Source organism: Pinus tabuliformis, chromosome 8 (genome assembly GCF_031772625.1).
Source record: "Pinus tabuliformis cultivar Carrire ecotype Pingquan chromosome 8, CPIR1, whole genome shotgun sequence".
In the NCBI taxonomy this organism is placed as follows: domain Eukaryota; kingdom Viridiplantae; phylum Streptophyta; class Pinopsida; order Pinales; family Pinaceae; genus Pinus; species Pinus tabuliformis.
In genome coordinates this window covers 434,167,019-434,193,859 of record NC_142294.1, presented here as the reverse complement: position 1 = coordinate 434,193,859, position 26,841 = coordinate 434,167,019, and the positions used below count along the sequence as shown (strand labels likewise).

Sequence of the window (26,841 nt, the reverse complement as noted above, 5' to 3'; positions counted from 1 at the left end):
CGAGCGCTTGTCTTGTTTGGCTCATTAAAACTATCGAAAATTCATCCCTTTCGTATTATTTTATACTTTTTTGGACTTAAGGGATTATATGACGAAAAAGGATTATTGGAGTTTCCTTTCCATCCCTTTTCAGACTCTCTAAAATTGAAAAAGGATTGAGTTATCATTGTTATTAAACTCGTTAAAATCAATAGCGACAAACTTGTCATATAGACAAGAACAAGTTTCACTGTCACTAGGCTCGTTAAAACATAGCGATGGGTTCGCCCAAAGGGCGAACTATAGAACAAGCATATGTTATCCTCCTCAAGCTTGATAAAAATAAAGAGGTACTGGTCAGAAATGACTGGGGAAAATTGGGAAGAAAACTTGAAGAAACTTTATTGGTAGCAAGTCGCTCATGAACATGACACTTTCACTCCACGTTCGAGTCGGGTTGGGTTATTTTGTTCATCGATCATATCACCATTGGTCCATCGTAACATCCATATTTGGGGTTAATGCTACCAATCCATTTCAGTGTCGACGGTATGTTCAAGAGAAGTCACTCAGAGAATTCACCTGTGTCTCATCCGCTGCAATACATTCACGCTCTGTTCTTTCATGACCGCCACTCTAAACCCTGTATCATCAGATCATTTTCACCTCCAAAGTCATTTGCTCCGTTTCGTGTCGTAGATGTGGGATTCATTAAGGCCCTCCTACGACGGGTCGCTTCTTGTCAACATCAGCTCATTATCCAAGAAGTCAACCTAGGAACAACCCTTTCAGTACTTTGAAGCTTGCATGCCTCAATGGCAAGTTTCTCACTTCCGGTGACAGGTTTACATCAATGGCCTTCGACCGAAAGATTTTACGTGGTGTTCGATGCCAAGTCCCATTTTCATATCACGTGAATTGTACTGTCGTACCTCAAGGGTCATCATCATTATCGATGATTCCTCTCGCGCCTGTTAACAGCTTACATCACTGGCTGGTAATTAGGCGATGTCTTTCCATGTTCGACTCCAGAACATCTTTCACATGGATCAACTTGTACTCCGAGTGAAGATTGAATGAGTTTGAAGACCCCGGATCTAGTTTCATCCATCCAGGCTGCGATATATTCAGGAATATAAAGACATCAAATGTACATCATTGCCGAAAAAATGATCATCCGAATCAAAGGATGATGACTCCGTCCGAATCATCAGTCTGCTACATAGACGGTTGTCTGTCCTATGTACATGAAAATGAATTTATAAAGCTGAGCATGGGAATGCCCGCCTCAGCTAGATCATGAAAAATATTATGAAGATAATGTATTGTATTGTATCTTATTACAAGTCACCTTCCATCTCAAAAAAACTTCGGATCCTCATGATAAAGCATTTCACTCGACATCAAAAGATTAACGAACTCATGCTTTAGGGGGCAACTGTTATAGACATTTTTGGGCACTACAACCTGTTATCACTCAGGTTGTCCTTAAGCTCCTGAAAGGATACAGCCGAGGTAACCACAAACCAATCTTTGGACTGCTGGTTCTAGCCCACCTGCAATCAGAGAGGGCTCTCTCTTTCTGATTTAGCTTTGTTGATGATGATTTTAGGCTAGCTATTGAGTTCAGGGGCTTTGTTTAAGTTGGTTGGTCGGCTAATGTAATTCAAGAGAGACTCGCACTGTATATTTGATATTTTCTATAATCAAAGACTGCTTACAAGCTTGGAGAATGGACTGTTTGATGTGTTGTTAATGGTTCTGAAGAATTGAATGTGGAATTCTTGTGCTGCAATATGAATCAATAAGTGTTCCTTACCTCTGTTATTTCAATTTCTTTTATGCTCAAGTTACAGAACAAAAGATTGGATTAGAATTTGCTTAAATGCACTCTATCATCTATGCCCAGGTTCTATGGCTTCTTAATGTTTTCCTCTTGATCTAGGCATAAATATGAATTCTGTTATGGCTCATGTTTGATCTATTTCACATATGAAGGACTATTATCTAGAAATTCTTAGCTGCTCCTAGATAGAGTTCATTCATCTTCCTTCTACTAACCTGATTCAGAGATTCTTTGTTGCCTCTCATTCCTTAGCATTCATTCCATCCTTTTAAGCTTAAATGTTGTTTCATGAGCAGCTACCTTGTCCTCATTCCTCTTGTGACCAAGAAACGCACCAGCAGTCTTGCTCCATGACTCCATGCCCAATGGTTTGAAACTTACCAGACTATGCTTTGCCTCTCTACTTGAAAGCATCACCCTTCCCACCAAACTTAAACAAAACCCCTGAACTCAATAGCTAGCCTAAAATCATCATCAACAAAGCTAAATTAGAAAGAGAGAGCCCTCTCTGATTGCAGGTGGACTAGAACCTATAGTCCAAAGATTGGTTTGTGGTTACCTCAGCCGTATCCTTTCAGGAGCTTAAGGACAACCTGAGTGATAACATAATGGCCGAGGTTGTTATCACTCAGGTTGTCCTTAAGCTCCTGAAAGGATACGGCCGAGGTAACCACAAACCAATCTTTGGAATGCATGTTCTAGCCCACCTCCAATCAGAGAGGGCTCTCTCTTTCTGATTTAGCTTTGTTGATGATGATTTTAGGCTAGCTATTGAGTTTAGGGGTTTTGTTTAAGTTTGGTGGGAAGGGTGATGCTTTCAAGTAGAGAGGCAAAGCATAGTTTGGTAAGTTTCAAACCATTGGGCATGGAGTCATGGAGCAAGACTGCTGGTGCATTTCTTGGTCACAAGAGGAATGAGGAGCAAGGTAGCTGCTCATGAAACAACATTTAAGCTTAAAAGGATGGAATGAATGCTATGGAATGAGAGGCAACAAAGAATCTCTCAATCAGGTTAGCAGAAGGAAGATGAATGAACTCTATCTAGGAGCAGCTAAGAATTTCTAGATAACAGTCCTTCATATGTGAAATAGATCAAACATGAGCCATAACAGAATTCATATTTATGCCTAGATCAAGAGGAAAACATTAAGAAGCCACAGAACCTGGGCATAGAGTGTATTTAAGCAAATTCTAAACCAATCTTTTGTTCTGTAACTTGAGCGTATATGAAATTGAAATAACAGAGGTAAGGAACACTTATTGATTCATATTGCAGCACAAGAATTCCACATTCAATTCTTCATAACCATTAACAACACATCAAACAGTCCATTCTCCAAGCTTGTAAGCAGTCTTTGATTATAGAAAATATCAGATATACAGTGCGAGTCTCTCTTGAATTACATTAGCCAACCAACCAACCCCAAATGTGTTCTATGGGGTAGTATATATACAAAATGAGTTACAAAATATCTAGGTGATGAGTCTTCAAGAAATAAATTACATCACCAATTCTTGCATGGGAGTAAATGAAGAATTAAACACTGCAGTTAATATTGGCTCGCTAGCTGTCTATTTTGCCAGGAAACTTTGACTTTCTGGGCTGAATGAGTCAGCTGCTTGCTACACATTTATTCTACGTGTGTTGTCCTCCTGCCGCTTGTCATTGTCTTTGTCTTCATGGACGGTGCTCGGCTGTCTTTACATTCATTGGGTTGTAGTGACCTTTCTGTTTCTGCCTTGCATTGCTGGACGTGCCATTTGTATATGCTGACCTATAGCTTGCAAAAAGGATTAATAATCAAAATCACCTAAGCAATGTCTCTATCATCCCCTTCCACCAATCCTCTGTAGGTAGCTGATGCTTTTGTATTTTTACCAGCATTTCATTGGCTTCTGTGTATCTGTGAAAAGTGGGCTGGAATTCAAACAGGTGATTTATCTCATGTGCGATGTAGAGTAGATTTTCTAATTTATCAAAGACACTCTATCCTGATGGAGGCCATGTACCTTCTGAAGTACTGGAGGAGGCTGTGATTTGGTTGGCAGCAAAATTATTCACTCTGTTAGCATAAAGGTCGTGTGACAGCAGTCTTCCGGCACTAGTTAATAAACTTGGTAGCCCTCTGCTATGTAATCCTGTGATCTTTGCTACGAACTCGTTCACCTCTGCTTGCATTTCTTGGCATTTCCTTTCCAAGGTTTGCACAAAATTCCTAAGTGTCAACACTATTTTTATTAATAAAACAGTATCAGTCCTGTTCCTGATTCCTATTGCTGCCAACTGCCCTTTGGTGCGAGTATTCAGGAATTGGATCATCCTATTAGCCTGCTCAGGCATATTTCCCAAATATGCTCTAGCCTTTTGATTTTCCAATTGGTCTATGGCTATCAAATCCATTTGCTCATGCATGGTTTCAATGGATTTCCATTGGTCTGTAATGGATTGGCTGATTTTGGCCCACAGAATTTTCTTTATATCAGCTAGAGTTCTATCAAAAGTGAGTTCTTTTTCTAGCTCCTTTATCCTTTTTTCCAAAGCTTTCACTTCCCTTGTTTTCTCAGCTACCTCCTGCTTTGACTTGTCATATTTTTCCTCAATTTTAGCCAGCTTTTCCTTGGTTTGTTTCAATTCTGTCATTTGCAATTCCAGAGATTCTATTTCCTTCATCATATTCTCCATTTTCAAGCTAGTGTTTTGCTCTGTAGGTGCTGTAGTAATTGCTGTAGTTGGTGCTGAACTTGAGGTACCTGCTTCTGCTGCTGGAGTAGTAGGAGAGACTATTGTGCTGGCCGTGGGAGGAGCAGCTGTAAGAATCTGAGCTGTTTGAATTGGCTGAGAATCCAACTCTCCCTGTTTTCCCTATAACGCTGCCTCCAAAGCACCCTTTGTCTCTATGAACCTTTTATGCAAGGTCATGAGCAAAGCTACTACATCTTTTTCTTCTTTTTGTTGTGCTACCTCTGTAGCTTGAGGATGAAATGTAGATGAAAGCTTGATTTTTTTCCTAAGGGTGGCTATGTCTTCATCCCTGTTTTTTAACATAGCTTGCACGCCCTTGGGATTAGAGGGATCATGTCCCATCTCTATGATAATATCCTCCAAGGACTTGATTCTATTGTCCTTGGCCTGTGACGAAGCTTTCTCCAACTCAAGTTGGGCAGCAGTGTTGTGCAAAGAGTTTTGCAATTTGTGGGCTAACAATGTCTTATCTGCTAGAGTAGAATATAGCATTTCCCTTTTATGCTTGTGCAATTCAATTTGGTCCATCGGATGTATATCCTTGGCAAAAACTTCCATATGGGTTCTAATGTAATCAGCAGTTGATTGGGGTTGCTGAGTTGTAGGTCTGAAGTGACCAAGGGACATCTTCCCTTCTTGAATGTCATAGGCTACCATTAGTCTTTGCTGATTGGTGGGAGCCATCCTTATTAACTGATTATACAATTGTATTCTCACTGGCTCATTCCTAGCCTTGATATCAGTAAATGCTTTTTTTGATGTCAAAGCCCTGTCGACTCTGTTGCTTGGTGGATGATACTTCCACACCATGTTGTCTCTCATGCTCCTGCTGAAATGAGCCGGCCGATGTCTCCATGCTGGGAGGAATTTGTTGTTGTGTGGGCGCCTCTGGCATTTCTTCTTTTGAAAAAGGATTTAACCTTTGTCTCTTCTCTCCTTTCTTCTCTGTGGATGTGCCTGGAGGGGTTTCTTCTTGTATATCTCTTTTCTTTGCCCTTTCTTCATTAAGAGGTGTCTGTAGCATTGGAGTTTCAGTTGTCTTTTCTTGAGCAGAAGGGTCTTGCCCTTGACTTTGTTCATCAATAGAAGTAGGCCGGTTTGTCATTGTTTCTTGCTGCTGTAAACTATGCACTTGCTCTTCTGAATGTTGCACTTCTTTGCCTTTATCTGTTGATGATGGTGGAGCACTCACTTGGGCAATTTGCTGGGAGCCCGTGACAGATGAGGTGCTTTCTCCAAGGTGCCGAGGAGCTGTGAAAAACACCTGTCCAAAAGATTCCAAGTCAACTGCTTTTGCAAGGTTTTTGATTGCTTTTTCTGCTATCTCTTCCTCAGAAAGTTCTTCAACTAGTGTGCCCTCTACCCATTCTTGTTGGTTGGAAAATTGTTCAATTTGAGGGATGTCATAGTGTTCATATGCTGCAAGCCTATACTTGACTCTTCTAAGGCTTATAAATTGATTGGGGTCATATGGTGCCCAATAAAAGTTTGTTTTTAACAACAGGTAATCTTTCAAAATCATCTCTACCTCTTTCCATGCTTCTTCTCTCTTATTGAAAATAAATGGGCCCAATTGGTTTCTGATTTTCAGTTGTGCCTTTTTGCTTTTGCCATAGAAGTGAAGCATGTCTGCATTACCAAATTGCCGGAAGTATTCTAAGGAAAAAAGTCTCATGGGGACATATTTGGGCAATCTATAAGGGGCTAATTCATAGCCATAAATCCTGATCACTGTGTGGTTTTGGTAAAAGTACCAGTCACCAATGCTATAGCTTTTGGAAAGTTGCAGGATCTTTTGCATTTCATCAGTGAGTCTAGGGAGAGGAGTGCTCACCAGTAAGGAGGAAGCTGGGTATATAAATAGGTCAATGAACTCGCAGTAGGTATATGGAGAGTAATAAACATGGTGGCAGACTGGTGACCAAAATATTACAGATCTTTGCTTCCCCTTAGCATCTAATTTTCTGAGGAAGACTGGGAAACTATCAGGCTGATAATACAACAACAAGTGATATATGTAGGAGGTATGTTTGAACACCCTTTCTCTCTCTAGGTTCATGAATTGCTCATGAATCTTATCAGCAATGAAAGTAGCATAATCATACAGGACACCAGGGGGCTTTTCTGGAACAAACATGGACTGCATTACCAGAACGTTCTCATCAACATACTCACTGGTATTGAATCCTAAGATGCAAGATATGATGTTTACCAGCATTCTCCCTGTTTCATTGAACCACACATGTAAATAAGGAGGAGGCTGCTGGGGCTAAAAATTTGGGAGCATGAACAACTGGCCAATTCTTGTGATCTTTGAGTTGGGCAGCTTGGCTCCTTGGTCAAGCAGAAAATTCATGGAGAGAGGGACCAGAGGCTTTGTTGGCTCAAAGTTTAGCATCTTGTTTATGGCTTGAGGGGTAATGTAAAACAAAACAGACCCAGATGGAGCCAAAACTGCTCTTTGAGTGGGCTCATAATTCGCACAACATTGATGGATAAGGTCAGGGAATACATTTACTTGTGGAAGATAATAAATTGGCAGATTGGACTCCCAGATACCAAGGTTATCAGCATTGCTTATGTATCTTTTCCTTATCTCACAAAAGGTTTCAATATGATACTTCTCATCCATTTCAACTGTTTCTTTCATTTGGTAATCCCTATCAGTAAGAGGCAGCCATTCCAGGTCCCTATGTGGTGCATTCAATGGTGCAATATTGAGGGCAGCTGGGCCTTCCATGTTTTGGCTGTGATTACAGTTTGCTTTAGGCCTGTATTTCAGTAAGGAACAGAGTTCTGGGAGTAATCTTCTGGGCCAGGAACTTATATTCTAAAGTTCTGTGCAGAGATGTTTTGATGAGTAAAACTCAATGAAATTATGACTATGCAAGGCTCTGCAATAAGTATATTGGAAGGGGAGACAAATAGAGGGCTTTAGCAGACTGCCTTCAGTGGTTTCACGGACAAACGTGAGCTATATTTGAAGCTAGAAATGGAAGTTTTAACAGAGGGGACAGAGATGCCGGGTTTTGGCCACAAATTAAGTTATATAGTGGGGCAGAGAGGAGAAACCCGCGAATGCCAATGTCTTTCAGGTGAATTTTTGGCGTATTGGCGAGTTTTGCAGAGAAATGATAAAAAACAGGGTTACTGGTGGATTTCGGGTAAATACCTGTTACTTGGTGAGGTTGCTGTGATAAATTGCCGCAGGCGGAAGGCCAAGAGATCGAGTTACAGGTCGAGTACACTCTGGTGGCTGACGGGAACGTCGAATGCGAACTGGACGTGAGTTGCATGCAGGAGCTTGCGTTTTTCATTTGCATAAAAACAAACAAAAACGACATTTTCACAAGTCTTAATGCAAATTCGGGCTTTTACGACATTTTGTCGCTTTTTTTTAGATATGACGTCAGCATGATGTAATTGGGCACTGTAGCAGGGTACGGTATAGTGATATGGCAGCAGACGTGGGTACTGACACGGCGTGGTGACGAGGCAGACACGTAGAATGGGATAGGTGACATGGGGCGCGCATACAAAAAGTGGAAAGCGGTTTCATCGGACCACTTTTTGTACGGGAGTGGTATCCGTCAGAGCCCTTCCGATGCAATAGAAAGTGGACGGGTGTCTTTTGTACGGCGGAGAAACCGCTTCGCCATCGGAAGCTAACGACCGAGCAGCGGGGCGCTTCCGAAATCGTTGAGAGCCATCGGATGGAAAGAGCCCAATCCGACGGTGGACGGAATGGAAAGCTGCGGCGATAGTAGTGTACGGGGGCCGCTCGAATATTTAAATTGTTATATAATGCAGCGGGGCTTAAACTTTGGGTTTTTGGGTTTTATATGGTTATATGCGAGCGGGTGAAATATTGTGGGCAAAACTTTTAGGATAAGGGCGGAATATGGGTTCTGTAGGGTTAGGGTTAGGGGGAAGAGGTTATTAGTCTGACCAGATGTCAGACTAATTTCAATTGGGACACAGATGGGCTAATAACAGCCTCAGATGGTCTGTTATTTCCCGGAATTAGGAAAAAAATGGCTATAGTGCCAATGGGGGGGGATATTATTATATTTTTGGGATTTTTATATAGCTTTTTACATAGTAGGGGATAGGGAAATGATTTAGGGAGCTAAATAATAGAGTTAGTAGTTAACATGGATTTGTGAGGTGAAGTGTAGGGAAACAGTGATAAGTCTATGAAGTGCTGATAGACATAGGAATTGCATAGAAGATGAGAAAATGGTTTTTACACAAGAAATGTGGCTTCTTTTCATGGAGAAAGCCAAAACTTTGACTTAATGTTTCACAAAATGAAATGGAATCAGAACTTGTTGGGCAGATCCCAAGGTCCTTTTAGGGGAATGTTAGTAAAGGATTTTTAGGGGGGAGTAAGGGGAGTAAGACAGGCTTCCAAAATTTGCCATCAAAACATTGCATTGGTACCTCTGCCACTGAAGAGATAAACCCTCTTTGCCAAGGTCAAAACTGAAGATGATCTAGTTTCTGCAACCCCAGGCTACCTACCCAACCTAGTACACCTAGAATTTTTTGTTACTTCAGGAGGGTGCACTTAGACTTGCAAACCCTAATTGTTTTTTTTTTTTTTTTTTTTTTTTAACTGCCCTCCTATCTAAAACTATCCTTATTGCTTCCAAGGGCCCAGATTAAGCAGTTGGGCACCTTCATTCTCTACCTAGCTACTAATCTGCCAAGCTTAAATTGTTTGGACAAATTTTCCTTCTCTATTCTACAACAGCAATTTAAACCAAGGGAAGCCAAGCTTAAGCTGTTTGGCTTTCCTTTAACTGTGAAATATTTCAAAAATGGAACTTTTGCAGCATGAAAAAGATGAACATTTTTGGCACTTCCACTGTCAATCATGAAATATGAAACTTATTGCAATAGGAGGCTAACAGTGGCTCCACTTGGGGATGGATTTTCCTTGTGAAAAGTTAAAAATAGCAGGTCAGACTGCCTTAGTTTTCATCTGTTTCTGTACTCCAAAAAACTTTCCCTTTGCTGGCTGTTTTATTTATATATGACAGCAGACTCGAAGAGCTTAGGGCCTTCACTTCGGGCTTCAACTTCATCAAGATGCTATCCAAACAGAAAACTAAAATCCTACCTACCTACCCTAATTAGCACCTATTTGCTGGTTAGGTAAAATGAAACAGCCAGTGCAACCATTTAAGCAATTGTAGAAAGAGACGAACTGCTTGACTGACAGTTGGTGAAATCAGACACATTATTCGGTCATGTGCCCCCATAATCAAAATTGTGACATATAAAGGCCACTGCTGAACTAGCTGGTCCTCATAGAGAAAATATGTTACAAATTTTGAGTTTAGAAAAGCCTCCATGTAATCTGCTACAGGATCAACAAAAGCATCATGTGGGATAGTTTCTTCTGAATATTCTTGGTCTGATGAAACAACTATAGCCTTAGTAACAAACCCTGAAGCCAATACTTCAGTCTTTGTCTTGAAAGCAAGTTTATCCTCAATCTGTAAGTCAGAGGGTAGTACAATTTCCACATGGCTCGGAGAAGGAAGACTTTGGAAGAATTCTTTAGGATCACAAAAAAAAAATAACTGAATTTGAGAGTGCAACAGTTCAATCTCATTTTCATGTTCTTCCAAAATTAAATCAAGAAGACACATTTTGATTTAGGGCTGTTGTATTGCTTTGATCTTTAACAACAACAGTCTAAAAAAAATTTCATCAAGCTCATATTCTGATAACAACTTCCTGAATTCATTTACAGCTTGTTCAACTTCATCTTCCACACACCCGGTCATCCTGTCTGACTATTAACACTTTGAAATGGGATTACTTGACTGTAGGGGTGCTCTAAAACTTGAAGCCTTGGGTCTTTGAACAAAAATATTCTGACATTCCCTTTTCAGGTTCGTTCCTCTAGTGGAGTCTTGTTTGAAAATAAAGTGGAGTCGCCAAGTGGATGATTTAGCTCTGAAGTGCCTGATCTTTGTCCACCATCAAAGATCAGAACTAAACTTGTAAAATCGTTCTGAAGGAAAAAATTTCCTTCTTCAGAAAATGAGAAAGAAACTTTTGAAGGTCTGGTTCTTTCCCGGTGGAGATTTCCAACTTGATTTATGAAATTATCTGAGGATTTTCACCAGTGGAATCGCCATTATGTTATCACTCAGGTTGTCCTTAAGCTCCTGAAGGGATGCGGCCAAGGTAACCACAAACCAATCTTTGGAATGCAGGTTCTAGCCCACCTCCAATCAGAGAGGGCTCTCTCTTTCTGATTTAGCTTTGTTGATGATGATTTTATGCTAGCTATTGAGTTCAGGGGTTTTGTTTAAGTTTGGTGGGAAGGGTGATGCTTTCAAGTAGAGAGGAAAAGCATAGTCTGGTAAGTTTCAAACCATTGGGCATGGAGTCATGGAGCAAGATTGCTGGTGCATTTCTTGGTCACAAGAGGAATGAGGAGCAAGGTAGCTGCTCATGAAACAACATTTAAGCTTAAAAGGATGGAATGAATGCTAAGGAATGAGAGGCAACAAAGAATCTCTCAATCAGGTTAGCAGAAGGAAGATGAATGAACTCTATCTAGGAGCAGCTAATAATTTCTAGATAACAGTCCTTCATATGTGAAATAGATCAAACATGAGCCATAACAGAATTCATATTTATGCCTATATCAAGAGGAAAACATTAAGAAGCCACAGAACCTGGGCATAGAGTGCATTTAAGCAAATTCTAATATAATCTTTTGTTCTGTAACTTGAGCGTATACGAAATTGAAATAACAGAGGTAAGGAACACTTATTGATTCATATTGCAGCATAAGAATTCCACATTCAATTCTTCAGAACCATTAACAACACATCAAACAGTCCATTCTCCAAGCTTGTAAGCAGTCTTTGATTATAGAAAATATCAGATATACAGTGCGAGTCTCTCTTGAATTACATTAGCCGACCAACCAACCCCAAATGCATTCTATGTGGTGGTATATATACAAAATGAGTTACAAAATATCTACGTGATGAGTCTTCAAGAAATAAATTACATCACCAACTCTTGCATGGGAGTAAATGAAGAATTAAACACTACAGTTAATATTGGCTCGCTAGTTGTCTATTTTGTCAGGAAACTTTGACTTTTTGGGCTGAATGAGTCAGCTGCTTGCTGCACATTTATTCTGCGTGTGTTGTCCTCCTGCCGCTTGTCGTTGTCTTTGTCTTCATGGACGGTGCTCGGCTGTCTTTACATTCATTGTGCCGTAGTGACCTTTCTGTTTTTTCTTTGCATTGCTGGACGTGCCATTTGTATATGCTGACCTGTAGCTTACAAAAAGGATTAATAATCAAAATCACCTGAGCAATGTCTCTATCATCCCCTTCCTCCAATCCTCTGTAGGTAGCTGATGCTTTTGTATTTTTACCAACGTTTCATCGGCTTCTGTGTATCTTTGAAAAGTGGGCTGGAATTCGAACAGGTGATTTATCTCATGTGCGATGTAGAGTAGATTTTCAGATTTATCAAAGACACTCTGTCCTTATGGAGGCCCTGTACCTTCTGAAGTACTAGAGGAGGCTGTGATTTGGTTGGCAGCAAAATTACTCACTCTCTTAGCATAAAGGTCGTGTGACAGCAGTCTTCCGGCACTAGTTAATAAACTTGGTAGCCCTCTGCTATGTAATCCTGTTATCTTTTCTACGAACTCATTCACCTCTGCTTGCATTTCTTGGCATTTCCTTTCCAAGGTTTGCACAAAATTCCTAAGTGTCAACACTCTTTTTATTAATAAAATAGTATCAGTCCTGTTCTTGATTCCTATTGCTGCCAACTGCCCTTTGGTGTGAGTATTCAGGAATTGGATCATCCTATTAGCCTGCTCAGGCATATTTCCCAAATATGCTCTAGCCTTTTGATTTTCCAATTGGGCTATGGCTATCAAATCCATTTGCTCATGCATGGTTTTAATGAATTTCCATTGGTCTGTAATGGATTGGCCGATTTTGGTCCACAGAATTTTCTTTCTATCAGCTAGAGTTCTATCAAAAGCGAGCTCTTTCTCTAGCTCCTTTATCCTTTTTTCCAGAGCTTTCATTTCCCTTGTTTTCTCAGCTACCTCCTGCTTTGACTTGTCATATTTTTCCTCAATTTTAGCCAGATTTTCCTTGGTTTGTTTCAATTCTGTCATTTGAAATTCCAGAGCTTCTATTTCCTTCATCATATTCTCAATTTTCAAGCTGGTGTTTTTCTCTGTAGGTGCTGTAGTAATTGCTGTAGTTGGTGCTGAACTTGAGGTACCTGCTTCTGCTGCTGGAGTAGTAGGAGGGACTGTTGTGCTGGCCATGGGAGGAGTAACTATAAGAATCTGAGCTGTTTGAATTGGCTGAGAGGCCAACTCTCCCTGTTTTCCCTGTAACGTTGCCTCCAAAGCACCCTCTGTCTCTATCAACCTTTTATGCAAGGTCATGAGCAAAGATACTACATCCTTTTCTTCTTTTTGTTGTGCTACGTATGTAGCTTGAGGATGCAATGTAGATGACAGCTTGATTTGTTTCCTAAGGGCGGCTATGTCTTCATCCCTGTTTTTTAACAGAGCTTGCATGCCCTTGGGATTAGAGGGATCATGTCCTATATCTATGATAATATCCTCCAAGGACTTGATTCTATTGTCCTTGGCCTGTGACGAAGCTTTCTCCAACTCAAGTTGGGTAGCAGTGTTGTGCAAAGAGTTTTGCAATTTGTGGGCTAACAATGTCTTATCTGCTAGAGTAGAATATAGCATTTCCCCTATCTGCTTGTGCAATTCAATCTGGTCCATCGGATGTATATCCTTGGCAAACACTTCCTGATTGGTTCTAATGTAATCAACATCTGATTGGGGTTGCTGAGTTGTAGGTCTGAAGTGACCAAGGGACATCTTCCCTTCTTGAATGTCATAGGCTGCTATTAGTCTTTGCTAATTGGTTGGAGCCATCCTTATTAACTGATTATATAGTTGTATTCTCACTGGCTCATTCCTAGCCTTGATATCAGTAAATTATTTTTTGATGTCAGAGCCTTGTCGGCTCTGTTGCCTGGTGGATGATACTTCCACACCATGTTGTCTCTCATGCTCCTGCTGAAATGAGCTGGCCGATGTCTCCATGCTGGGAGGAACTTGTTGTTGTGTGGGCACCTCTGGCATTTCTTCTTCTGAAAAAGGATTTAACCTTTGTCTCTTCTCTCCTTGCTACTCTGTGGATGTGCCTGGAGGGGTTTCTTCTTGTCTATCTCTTTTCTTTGCCCTTTCTTCATTAAGAGGTGTCTGTAGCACTGGAGTTTCAGTTGTCTTTTCTTGAGCAGAAGGGTCTTGCCCTTGACTTTGTTCATCAATAGAAGTAGGCTGGTCTGTCATTGTTTCTTGCTGCTGTAAACTGTGCACTTGCTCTTCTGAATGCTACACTTCTTTGCCTTTATTTGTTGCTGCTGGTGGAGCACTCACTTGGGCAGTTTGCTGGGAGGCCGTGGCAGATGAGGCGCTTTCTCCAAGGTGCCGAGGAGCTGTAAAAAACGCCTGTCCAAAAGATTCCAAGTCAACTGCTTTTTCAAGGTTTTTGATTGCTTTTTCTGCTATCTCTTCCTCAGAAAGTTCTTCAACTAGTGTGCCCTCTACCCATTCTTGTTGGTTGGAAAATTGTTCAATTTGAGGGATATCATAGTGTTCATATGCTGCAAGCCTGTACTTGACTCTTCTAAGGCTTATAAAGTGATTGGGGTCATATGGTGCCCAATAAAAGCTTGTTTTTAACAACAGGTAATCTTTCAAAATCTTCTCTACCTCTTTCCATGCTTCTTCTCTCTTATTGAGAATAAATGGGCCCAATTGATTTCTGATTTTCGGTTGTGCCTTTTTGCTTTTGCCATAGAAGTGAAGCATGTCTGCATTACCAAATTGCCGGAAGTATTCTAAGGCAAAAATTCTCATGGGGACATATTTGGGCAATCTGTAAGGGGCTAATTCACAGCCATAAATCCTTATCACTGTGTGGTTTTGGTAAAAGTACCAGTCACCAATGCTATAGCTTTTGGAAAGTTGCAGGATCTTTTGCATTTCATCAATGAGTCTAGGGAGAGGAGTGCTCACCAGTAAGGAGGAAGCTGGGTATATAAATAGATCAATGAACTCGCAGTAGGTATATGGAGAGTAATAAACATGGTGGCAGACTGGTGAACAAAATATTACAGATCTTTGCTTCCCCTTAGCATCTAATTTTCTGAGGAAGACTAGGAAACTATCAGGCTGATAATACAACAACAAGTGATATATGTAGGAGGTATGTTTGAACACCCTTTCTCTCTCCAGGTTCATGAATTGCTCATGAATCTTATCAGCAATGAAAGTAGCATAATCATATAGGACACCAGGGGGCTTTTCTGGAACAAACATGGACATCATTACCAGAACGGTCTCATCAACATACTCAATGGTATTGAATCCTACGATGCAAGATATGATGTTTACCAGCATTCTCCCTGTTTCATTGAACCACACATGTAAATAAGGAGGAGGCTGCTGGGGCTAAAAATTTGGGAGCATGAACAACTGGCCAATTCTTGTGATCTCTGAGCTGGGCAGCTTGGCTCCTTGGTCAAGCAGCAAATTCATGGAGAGAGGGACCAGAGGCTTTGTTGGCTCAAAGTTTAGCATCTTGTTTATAGCTTGAGGGGTAATGTAAAACAAAATAGACCCAGATGGAGCCAAAACTGCTCTTTGAGTGGGCTCATAATTCGCACAACATTGATGGATAAGGTGAGGGAATACATTTACTTGTGGAAGATAATAAATTGGCAGATTGGACTCCCAGATACCAAGGTTATCAGCATTGCTTCTATATCTTTTCCTTATCTCACAAAAGGTTTCAATATGATACTTCTCATCCATTTCAATTGTTTCTTTCATTTGGTAATCCCTGTCAGCAAGTGGCAGCCATTCCAGGTACCTATGTGGTGCATTCAATGGTGCAATATTGAGGGAAACTGGGCCTTACGTGTTTTGGATATGATTACAGTTTGCTTTAGGCCTGTATTTCAGCAAGGAACAGAGTTCTGGGAGTAATCTTCTGGGCCAGGAACTTATATTCTAAAGTTCTGTGCAGAGACGTTTTGATGAGTAAAACTCAATGAAATTATGACTGTGCAAGGCTCTGCAATAAGTATACTGGAAGGGGAGAAAAATAGAGGGCTTTAGCAGACTGCCTTCAGTGGTTTTGCAGACAAACGAGAGCTGTATTTGATCTAGAAATGGCAGTTTTAACAGAGGGGACAGAGATGCCGGGTTTTGGCCACAAATTAAGTTATATAGTGGGGCAGAGAGGAGAAGCCTGCGAATGCCAATGTCTTTCAGGTGAATTTTTGGCGTATTGGCAAGTTTTGTAGAGAAATGATAAAAAACAGGGTTACTGGTGGATTTCGGGTAAATACCTGTTACTTGGTGAGGTTGTTGTGATAAATTGCCGCAGGTGGAAGGCTAAAAGATCGGGTTACAGGTCGAGTACACTCTGGTGGTTGACGGGAACGTCGAATGCGAACTGGACATGAGTTTCATGCAGGAGCTTGCGTTGTTCATTTGCATAAAAAACAAACGAAAACGACATTTTCGCAAGTCTTAACGCAAATTCGGGCTTTTACGGCATTTTGCCGCTTTTTTTTAGATATGACGTCAGCATGATGTCATTGGGCACTGTAGCAGGGTACGGTATAGTGATGTGGCAGCAGACGTGGGTGCTGACATGGCATGGTGACGAGGCAAACACGTAGAATGGGATAGGTGACATGGGGCGCGCATACAGAAAGTGGAAAGCAGTTTCATCGGACCACTTTTTGTACGGGAGTGGTATCCGTCAGAGCCCTTCCGATGCAATAGAAAGCAGACGGGTGTCTTTTGTACGGCGGAGAAACCGCTTCACCATCGGAAGCTAACGTCCGAGCAGCGGGGTGCTTCCGAAATCGCCGAGAGCCGTCGGATGGAAAGGGCCCAATCCGACAGTGGACGGAATGGAAAGCTGCAGCGACAGTAGTGTACGGGGCCCTCTCGAATATTTAAATTGTTATATAATGCAGCGGGGCTTAAACTTTGGGTTTGTGGGTTTTATATGGTTATATGCGAGCAGGTGAAATATTGTGGGCAAAACTTTTAGGATAAGGGTGGAATATGGGTTCTGTAGGGTTAGGGTTAGAGGGAAGAGGTTATTAGTCTGACCAGATGTCAGACTAATTTCAATTGGGACACGGATGGGCTAATAACAGCCTCGGATGGTCTGTTATTTCCTGGACTTGAAACTCCTTAAGGAGCCTGAAGAGGAATATCGATTTGAACAGAAGGGCACCACAACAATTCCTTGTCATGTCTTTGATATCTAGTGCATGGAGGATCTTATCAATTAAGAACACAACCAATGTCATAGTAACAACAAATTCTACTTATTGTAACAATGTTGACTTTTGTCTCAGCATTCAAGTCATTCTTGTAAGTGCCCTGTAGAAATTTCCAAGAATAAAGCCCAACTTCAACAACCCAGTTCTTGTAACAACCCCCTCCCACATTTACCCTAGTTCACCAGCTTGCCAGGGTAAACATTAGAACGAAGACTTACTATGACATGAATCCACCCTCGAGCTCTATTTAAGGAAGTGGGGCCTACAACTGACCAAAAACGGATGGCTCAAAACATCCCTCAAGGATACAAGACACTCAAGGTCAAAAGAACCACCGTAGGTGACCAAACCCTAAGCTGGGGATTTTTTCATTGACCTAGGCTCCCAACTGCATGCATGAAGATGCCTAGGTATAGTTGAAGGTATTCAATCACATGCACGACACTACCTGAGTGAAGTTGTGACAAAACTTTCTGAGTTCATAGGGTGTGGTCCCAAGATCTGAGCCAAAATTCTAGGTTAGCCTCCATCACTTCCAAAAAAATTCTAATACTTCTCAGAATGATAAATGACATAAGGACAATACTAAACATGCAAAAATTGAAAAATAAATTGACCTAACCAGGCCTAACCATGACAGTCATTTCATCAAACATATGGCGAACATGTAAGCTACAGGTCATGAATGCATATCCAATCATAGGAGACTGAAACTTATCTGAGAATCACCAATAAGGTCTAATTCCCTCTAATATTAACTGCAATAACATTTTTTAGTTCATGCATTCATCAACCATTCATACACTCATGAAAACATGTCAAGAGCCATAAGTAATATACATCACATAAACAACATAGAAACCATCTCAACTTATCTATAATATTGCCAACATAATCGCTACAAATATACATGAATCATAATAAAATAATAACTCTTATTAACATATGAAATACCAACCAAGGGACTTCCACATAACACCCGACTATAGATTGGGTTGAGACAAATCCTTCTTTCAGCCAATCACCCCTACACCATATTCCAAGCATGAATGTGGGATCTCATGGTATAAACCTAACAAAACCAAAGCGAGACTTCCAAAGGCTAAACCACATCAACCCTCATCCATAGTGATTCGAAATCCATGCTCAAACATCATTAACACCAACCAGATCAGTCTCTACCCAAATTTTCTAGGGCTCAAGGAATTAGTAACTCAACCCACAACCTTTCAGGAATCTAGAGCATTTGTCACACCTGGATCTGGGGACTAGTAACTCAACCCATCAAGGGTTCCAGAGCACTTGTTCCAACCTAGGCTCCATGATTAGTAACTCAACCCAAGTTGTTCTAGGGATTCTAGAGCGGTTGTTCCAACCCACAACCATAAGGAATTATGAGCACCAATCAGAAAATCAATAAATGGAAACACCCACAACACCATGGTTATTGAGGAAATGGAAAGGCAAGGCTAAAACCACAATCAATCTACACAAATCTTCATGCTAATGGCAACACATAACCAGAAACTCACATGCATATACCATGAATCTAGAAATTAGTAAGGAAATCACAAATCCAACCTGTTACCTACCGAGCAATCTAGTCGTATTTGTTGATCCACCTATTCCCTTGTGCTTTCTTACTTTCCTTTACCTTATTTCTCCAATCCAAGTGAAAACTAAAGTGCTCCAAGCATGCTCCAAGAACTCTCTAAGTGTGCAAGAGTATGAGAGAATGAGTGAATAAAAGAGGGCTCCAAAATTGAACTGACAAAACGTTGTGAATTGATCCTCACAAGACCTTTTATTATTGAGGCCTCTATTTTCTTCATTTTTCTTTCAATTTCCCTCTCATGCAATTTTTTGATCTTTCATCTCCCTTTTCTCCTCTTTTCCTTTATTTTAATAAATAAATGTCAATTAATGCCACTTTTCCTTTGCTTATGTATTTTCCAGTTTCCATAGCCATTAATTAATCACCAGTGATACCCATTACTATGTTTTTCCTAACATTCAGCTTGGAATATGTGTCTTGTGACATAGGAAATCAATCAGTGGTTGTTACAAACCCCTCCCCCTTAGGGGAACACTGTCCTCATTTTTTAATGACACTTATAAACCAGAAAAACACATGCTTCCCATGGATCTTTATAACATAGCTCGATGCAACATTTACAACATATCATGTTGCTGAGATAATGACCATCATACCATGAACACCATATCACTTATTGGAGCTTTATAGGACAACTTGATGAATAGAGAAGGATACATAGCCCACATTTTATTATCCATCTCCCATGTAGCTTCATTAGGCCCAAAGTGCTTCCACTACACTTCAACTTGCTTGATTTCTCGATTCCAGAGCATGAGCGTCTTTCACTGCAAACTGCATTGAGGTTTTGACTATAATTCTCCTTCTAGTTGCACTTGTAATACATGCCAGTAAATCACATCATCAACATCCTTTACTTACTTCTTAAGTAATGAAACATGGAAAACATCTTGGAATTTCACAATCAAAGGCATTCGAAGTTGGTAGGCCACTAGTCCAAGCCTCTCAAGGATATCGAAACGGCCACAATACTAAGGTGCCAAATTGGTACATTATCCAATCCTCAAGGATATCCTCTCGGGCTTGATGTGCAAGTATACATGCTCCCAAAGCTAAAACTCACTAAATACCATGTGCTGATTTGCATAACACTTCTACCTATCCTATTTCCTTTAGATTATTTTTTATAACCTTCATTTCCTGTTACATCTTTGTCAACATGTCTATCCCAATCAGTACCATGTTCATTGGATCACTCCAACTAATAGGAGTATTACAACCCTTCCCATAAAGTGCCTCACTGGAATCATCTTCAAGGACTCCTGATACCCATTATTGTATGCAAACTCTACCAATGGAATATATTCTTCCCACTTTTTTTGTTGATGCATGGCATACATCCTCAACATGTCCTCAAGATTCCTGCTAATCCTATTTTTCTATCCATATGTATACAAATGATAAATTGTACTCAAATCCAACTTTGTACCCAAACCTACAAACAACTCTTTCCAAAACCTGGAAGTGAATTTGGCATCTCTGTCTAACACAATCTTCTTAGGAATACCATACAACCTCACTATATCCCTAATGAAGACCTGAGCTACCTCACTAGCTAAATTAGTAGACTTCACTGGAATGAAATGAGCTACCTTGGTTAACCTGTCAACCACAACTGTTATGGAATCATGTTGTCTGGATGTCCTCGGCAAGCCTATAATAAAGTCCATGGAAATGACCTCCCATTTCCACTATTGAATCAGAATCAGCTGCAATAAACCACCTAGATGCTTACACTCTACTTTGACCTACTAACAATCCAAAAATTTCTTAACATACTCAACCACTCTTTCTTCAAGTTCGGACAATGATATAACTTCTTAACCGATGTCAATGTATTATGATATCTCGCGTGACCTGAATATGGATTGACATGAAATTCCCTCAATATAAGCTTCTTAAGCTCGATGTTGTCTTACACATAGATCTTGTCCCTCAATATAACCAAACCATATGTCATGAGATGATAATCCACATCCCGATCACCTATACCTTGCTTATGCGACCTGTGCTTAAGTTGTTGGTACCTTTCATCCTATTGTCCTGCCTGTATGATATACTACTGCAAGTATATCCCATAAGATCTCACAGATGCAATATGATTTACGTGTACTCTTCTACTAAGAGCATCTACAACCATGTTCTCTTTACCCTTAATGTACATGGTATCAAAGTCAAACTCGTTGGAAAATGAAAACCACCTAGCTTTCCTGAATTCAGATTAGGTTAGTCAAACAAGTACCTCAGTACATTAAGATCACTCATTAGAATAAACCTCCCGCAAAGAAGATAGTGTCTCCACATCCTCAATGCATGAATGATAACTTCCAAGTCAAGGTTATGACTCACATAATTCGCTCATGCTCATTCAGTTTCCTTGACTCATATCATACCACATGTCCTTCTTGCATCAGGACTCCACCAAGTCCTCTCTTGCAAGCATCTGTACACACCACAAACTCTTTATCTAGATCTGCAATCTTCAAGACAGGAGCATTTTGTAAGTAACTTCTTCAACTGCACAAAACTAGCTAAACATTATTCAGTCCATTCAAACTTCTTTGATTTTTGCTACATGTAATAGGATATGAAATCCATGAGAATTTCCTCATGAAATTCCTTTAATAACATACTAGTCCCATAAATGATCTGACCTTATCCACATTTCTAGGAGTTTCCCACTCCATGATAGCTCTCATCTTTTTCGTGCCCACTGCTAGACCTTCCTCGGAAATCACATTTCCCAAGTAATGAGATTTTGTCTGAAAGAAGTTTCACTTACTAAGCTTGGAATACAACTAATGTTCTCTCAACAATATTAACATTTATCCTAGGTGTTATGTATGAATCTTCCTCATTCTTATAATATATCGATATCTCATCAATGAATACTATCACAAACTTTTCCATATAAGGGCACAACACACTATTCATCAAACACTTGAAAGACACTAGAGCATTAGTAAGACCAAAAGGAAATAATACAAACTCATAATGACCATACCTGGTATGGAATGTGGTTTTGTAGATGTCCTCTTCTTTGATGTGTATCTAATAATACATTGATCTCAAATAAATCTTTTACAACATTGTTTCCCCCTTTAACAAGTCAAACAAGTCATCAATTCACGTCAAAGGGTACCTGTTCTTAATTGTCACCTTGTTCAACTACTTGTAGTTAATACACAACCTGAGAGTGCCATCCTTCTTCTTCACAAACATTAGTGGTGCACCCCAAGGTGATACACTCGGCCTAATTTTTCCCTCGTTAAGAATTTCCTTAAGTTGCAACTTCAATTCCAATAACTCTGGAGTGCTTATCCTATAAAGTGACTTCGATGTTGGTTTTGCTCCCAACATCATCTCAATAGAAAATTCCACTTCCCTATTTGGCGGTAACTCTGAGATATCTGCTCAAAATACATCCCGAAACTACTACAAAACCGGATATCTCTTCAAGACTTTAGCATCCTCAACATTCTTCCCTTTGTCACTAGAAATATGAACTGCAAATGATACACATCCTTTCATACTACTACGCTTTTCCTTCATAGTTGTAACCATTATCAGTTATGTAGGATTCTTCTTACCCTACAAGATTCTCTTCTCTATGTCATCATCCAAACACTCAATAGCCTTATCATAGCAATCTATCTTAGTCATGTGAATGTATAATTAATCAATGCCCAAAAACATATTGTATGCTCACAGTGGAAGCACATTTAGATGTGTTGATGTAGACATAACTTTCAAATCAAATGCACAAGATCTTACCCAATGATGAAATCTTTTCTTAATACATGTAGGCAACTGCAGCAACCAAGATTCTGCATGCACTTCTTTATTCATGAAATGCTTATCCACTAGGTCAAGATTGATATAACTAATTTAGATATAAGGTCAATAAAAATAGAAACAACTTGATCACAAAGCTTACCTTCCATCTCGATAATATATGCATGAAGATCAACTTGCCTATCATCCAATTTTGCATAAATTTGAGGGATATTTTGTCCAACATTCCCAACTGTATGTGTCTCCTGAGCACTATAAATCTATGGTTTTCCACCCTAATGTTGTAGAAACTCTCTCCTTGAATGATCTTTTCCACAGGTACAACATTGCAAAGGCTTCCTACCATCACCCTTATTCTTCCCCTCAGACTAAAATCCATGTCCTCTATTAGTTGCATTGAAAGTCTTATGCGACACTACATTCTCATTGTCATCTGTATCCTAAGCTTTTCCTCTCTTCTTAGCCCACTTTCCTTTATTCTTCTCATTACCTTTTCAATTCTTCTAATATATATATATGAAGTTGTAGGCTTGATTGTTATTAATTCTAATATATATATATGAATTTGTATAGAACTTAGGTTAGATAAATATTTAGTTATGTCTTTAGGTTATATAAATATTAATGTTATTAGGTTTATGATTTAAATATTAAAATATTAAAATATATATTCTAGTTTTTAGATATTATTACCATTAGGGTTTCAGGTTTTTTAAAATTTTTTGATATCATTATCATTATATATATTAGTATCTAGATAATTATATTATTTTAAGATTATTTTAAAATGTTTAGTTTAAAGATTTTGTCTTAAAGTTATTAAATAAATAAGATTAATTTATTAAAATTAAAATCGATAAATAAAATTAAAATTAAAATTAGGTTTCATTATTTATTTCCAGCCGACCTGTGCTTTGCCTCTATTATTCTACCCTCATGAGTATTTATTTCCTCCATCTGGCTCTTCTTTTATCATCTTTCTCTTCATCTTTCTCTTTTCCCTGATGATGGATCCCATTTGGGATTCGAAACGTTGGTGTAAAAACTCCATTACTGTGGGTTCTCCGATCAGAAATTCAAATAACACAAACCACAGATCTCTGAAATCCAAGATTTAGTCTTGTTCCCCTCTCTTCTTAGCCCACTTTCCTTTATTCTTCTCATGACCTTTCCAATCCTGCATAGACTTAGTCTTTTTTTTTTATTGCTCATAACAGTGCTTCAAATTTCTAGTGGCTTCCTCCATCATTCTAGGCTCATAAAACTCAATATTGTCTTTGAGTGATACCGGTAACCCACTGATGAATATCTGGATAATTTCTTTCTCCTCTTTAAGATAAGCCACATATCTCAACACCTTCAAGAATCTGCTAGTATAATCCTCATCGGTCATAGATCCCATATTCAACTCATAGAACTCCCTTTCCTTGTCATCATAGTGTCTTTCGGATAGATACTTCTTCCTAAAAAGTATCTTGAACTAACTCCAAGCCAACTCCTTTTCTCCAATGCCTCTAACATTCTTCACATATTCCCACGAAGTGTCTGCTTTTCGTTTAAGACTAAAAGTAGCTATCTTGGATTTCATATTTTTGGAATAGTCATGCAATCTGAAAAGCTTATTCATCGCAAGTAAATAAGCTTTTTCATCTTATGACTTCTTCATTTCTCTGTCCAAATGTAGGAGGCTTTTCTTTCTTGATCTCCTCTAGAAAGTATTGCTTCTCACTCCTCCTGTACGGATGGTGGTGGTGATGAAGATGATATCTCTCTAAACCAGAAATAGAATAGAACCCATGGTCATTACCCTTTTTTCAGGTGTATTCAACTACCTACCATCTCTGAGAGTTTCATTCCCTATTGCAAAATGCAACAACAAAGTCTCAATTTGATTTTGCCTTGGTCAAATTGAGAAAATTCAAATTTCCACATCAGAGAACAACTTCGATGCAATTAACTTGTGTGACATGTCTCTTTTCACTTAATTAGCTTAGCAAATTCAAGTTAGAGGGCTTGGAGTTCAGTTAATCATGTGTGATTGTTAATTTGTAGCAATCAAGGTCAATTATTTTAGGTTGTTTTTAGGTAAACTAGTTCTAACTATTGGAGGAACTAGTGATAATCCAATTAACTGATCAGTCAGCACAAAATAGCTAGTGCATGTAGAGAATTTGAGCTCCCTAGCTATGGTGGAGATTCCAAGGCAGTGTAACATTAGTTGTAGACTAGTCTTGAGTGTATAGGTGTTGCATGCAGTTAGATGATCAACCTTGGGAATTGTGCAATCAATTAGAGGAAAATTCCTAAATAATAGGGTCCTAATTCCTTAGGATTTGCACAAGTAAATAGGGGCTCAATCAGAGGCATAAATTGACAAAGTATGGGTTAGAGCTTCTGAGTGAGCAGAGAGAGAGGTTATTCACTTGCAGGTTGAGCTCAAATTGAGTTAGCAATTGTAATACATATCTATTCATGAGATTAATGCAAGCATAAATAAGGGGTTTTTAGCAGTTTCTTTCCCCTTAAAGAATGTTGTGTGCATGTGTGTGATTTCTCATTGCATGTTTGTGATTAATGTTCTAAATTGTGAATTAAAATTCGTAGAGAAGTATAGTAGGATTGTATCTTGTGATTTAGATTAAAATTTCATGAGCAGTTACAATTCTACACCATAATTTCTACATATTATCAGAGGAGGATTACACTAGAATAATAATTTCGAATTTTTTTCTTAGGAGGTTCAAATTTGCAATTCAGTGTAGTAGGATCTCTTCAGAGTTGGGAAGATGGCATTCAACAGGCTGAGACTAGAGTATGCCTTGGAAGGAAACTCTAATTTCATTGCATGGAAGGATCACATGGAGGCAGTGCTAGATGATAATGGATTGTTGGAATATGTCAAGTTATACATTCTAAAACTAGGATCATTTGATGCCCAGAACCTAGCTTAGTGGAAGAAATATGTAGCCAAGGCTACAAGAATAACCTTGGAGGGAGTACAGGATCACACTATCTCAAATCTCCATGAGAAAGAAACTCCTTTCGCAATGTGGAAGGCAGTGAAAGAGTTGTTCAAGAATAGTAGTGATCACAGGAAAGTGTCCCTCAAGGATAAACTTCGAAAGATCAAAATGCAAAAGAATGACACTATTCTCCAGTATCTAGGCATATTTTCACAAGTTCGTGATGAGGTTGGAGGGATTTGTGTAAATATTGCAGAATATGACTTGGTAAGTCTAGCTCTTCTAGGCCTTCTGAAAAGTCAGCATAACTACCAAGCCTTTATGAACAAGAGGGAGAAATTTCTGAATTGGTAATGCTTATGGTCTGATTTGGTACAATAGGAGCTGAGGCGAAATACCAGATATGGGACTTCATCCAAGGGAGAGGATGAAGAAAATTTTTATTGGTCTGAAAGGTAAAGAAGGGAAAATGGAAGAAGTCTCAAACCAAACCAAGCCGAGGGGGCCAGAAGAAAGAATTATCCAAAATAAAATGCTTCAATTGTCATGAATTCAGGAACTATGCCACAAAGTGTCCACACAAAATCTGTAGAAATTATGATGTAGATTTGTAATTTCTCATGAAATTTTAATCAAAATAACAAGATAGAGATGTACTCTACTGCTTTATGGACATTAACACAATTTAGAACAAAAAATGTAGACATGTAATAAGAAATCAAACAAATGAAAATAATATTTTTCTTAGGGAAAGAAATTTACTAAAAACCCAATTCTTGCTTGCATTAATATGATGAATAGAGATGTATTACAATATCCTTGCTCAACTAAGCACAACCTGAAATTGAATAACTTATCTCTCTGCTCATTGAGAATCTCTGACCCATTATCAGTAAATTTTTTCCTCTTCTTGAGCTCTTATTTCCTTGCCTTGTTCCTTGAGAAATTAGGCCCCTATTATTTAGGAATTTCTTTGAAATGGATTGCACAATTCCTTGGTCTTATCATATGATTGTCTCTATCAGGCCAGGTAGTAACTCCTCAAAAAAAATTGATTCATATATTATTCCTTCAGGTTGGTCTTTATTATATACATGAGGGAGAGACTGTTCACTTCATCTCCCGATGGCTGTTCATATTTCTTATTATTTATTTACATTAATTATATTCAGCCAATCCTGATGATTAGGTGTCCACTTTCCCCCCCTTAATCTGAAGGGATGTTGGTGAGTCCAAGCATCATTTTGAATCATTCAAGCTTTTCTCTTCCAAGCGCTTTGGTGAAGATGTCTGCAATTTTCTCATTAGTGGAACAATGACGGAGATGGATTGTTTTGGCCTCAACATGATGTCGAATCAGATGATATTTAGTATTGATGTGCTTCGTTCGATCATGAAACTTTGGGTTCTTGGCCAACTTTATTGCAGAGGTATTGTCAATCATGAGTGGAGTTGATTGTACTTGTTTTACCTGCAAATCTTCAAGAATTTTCCT

At 39.2% G+C, this 26,841-nt stretch overlaps 1 protein-coding gene across 1 annotated transcript in view; it reads left to right on the top strand.

Moving 5' to 3' along the window:
- The window catches only part of LOC149235918 (uncharacterized), a 31,340-nt gene extending 26,693 nt beyond the window's left edge, over nucleotides 1-4,647 (top strand). The window contains exon 2 of the mRNA XM_089368712.1: nucleotides 4,535-4,647. Within this exon, the coding sequence (XP_089224838.1) occupies nucleotides 4,535-4,647 (113 nt within the window). The remainder of the gene's footprint in view (nucleotides 1-4,534) is intronic.
- Nucleotides 4,648-26,841: the final 22,194 nt, after the last annotated feature.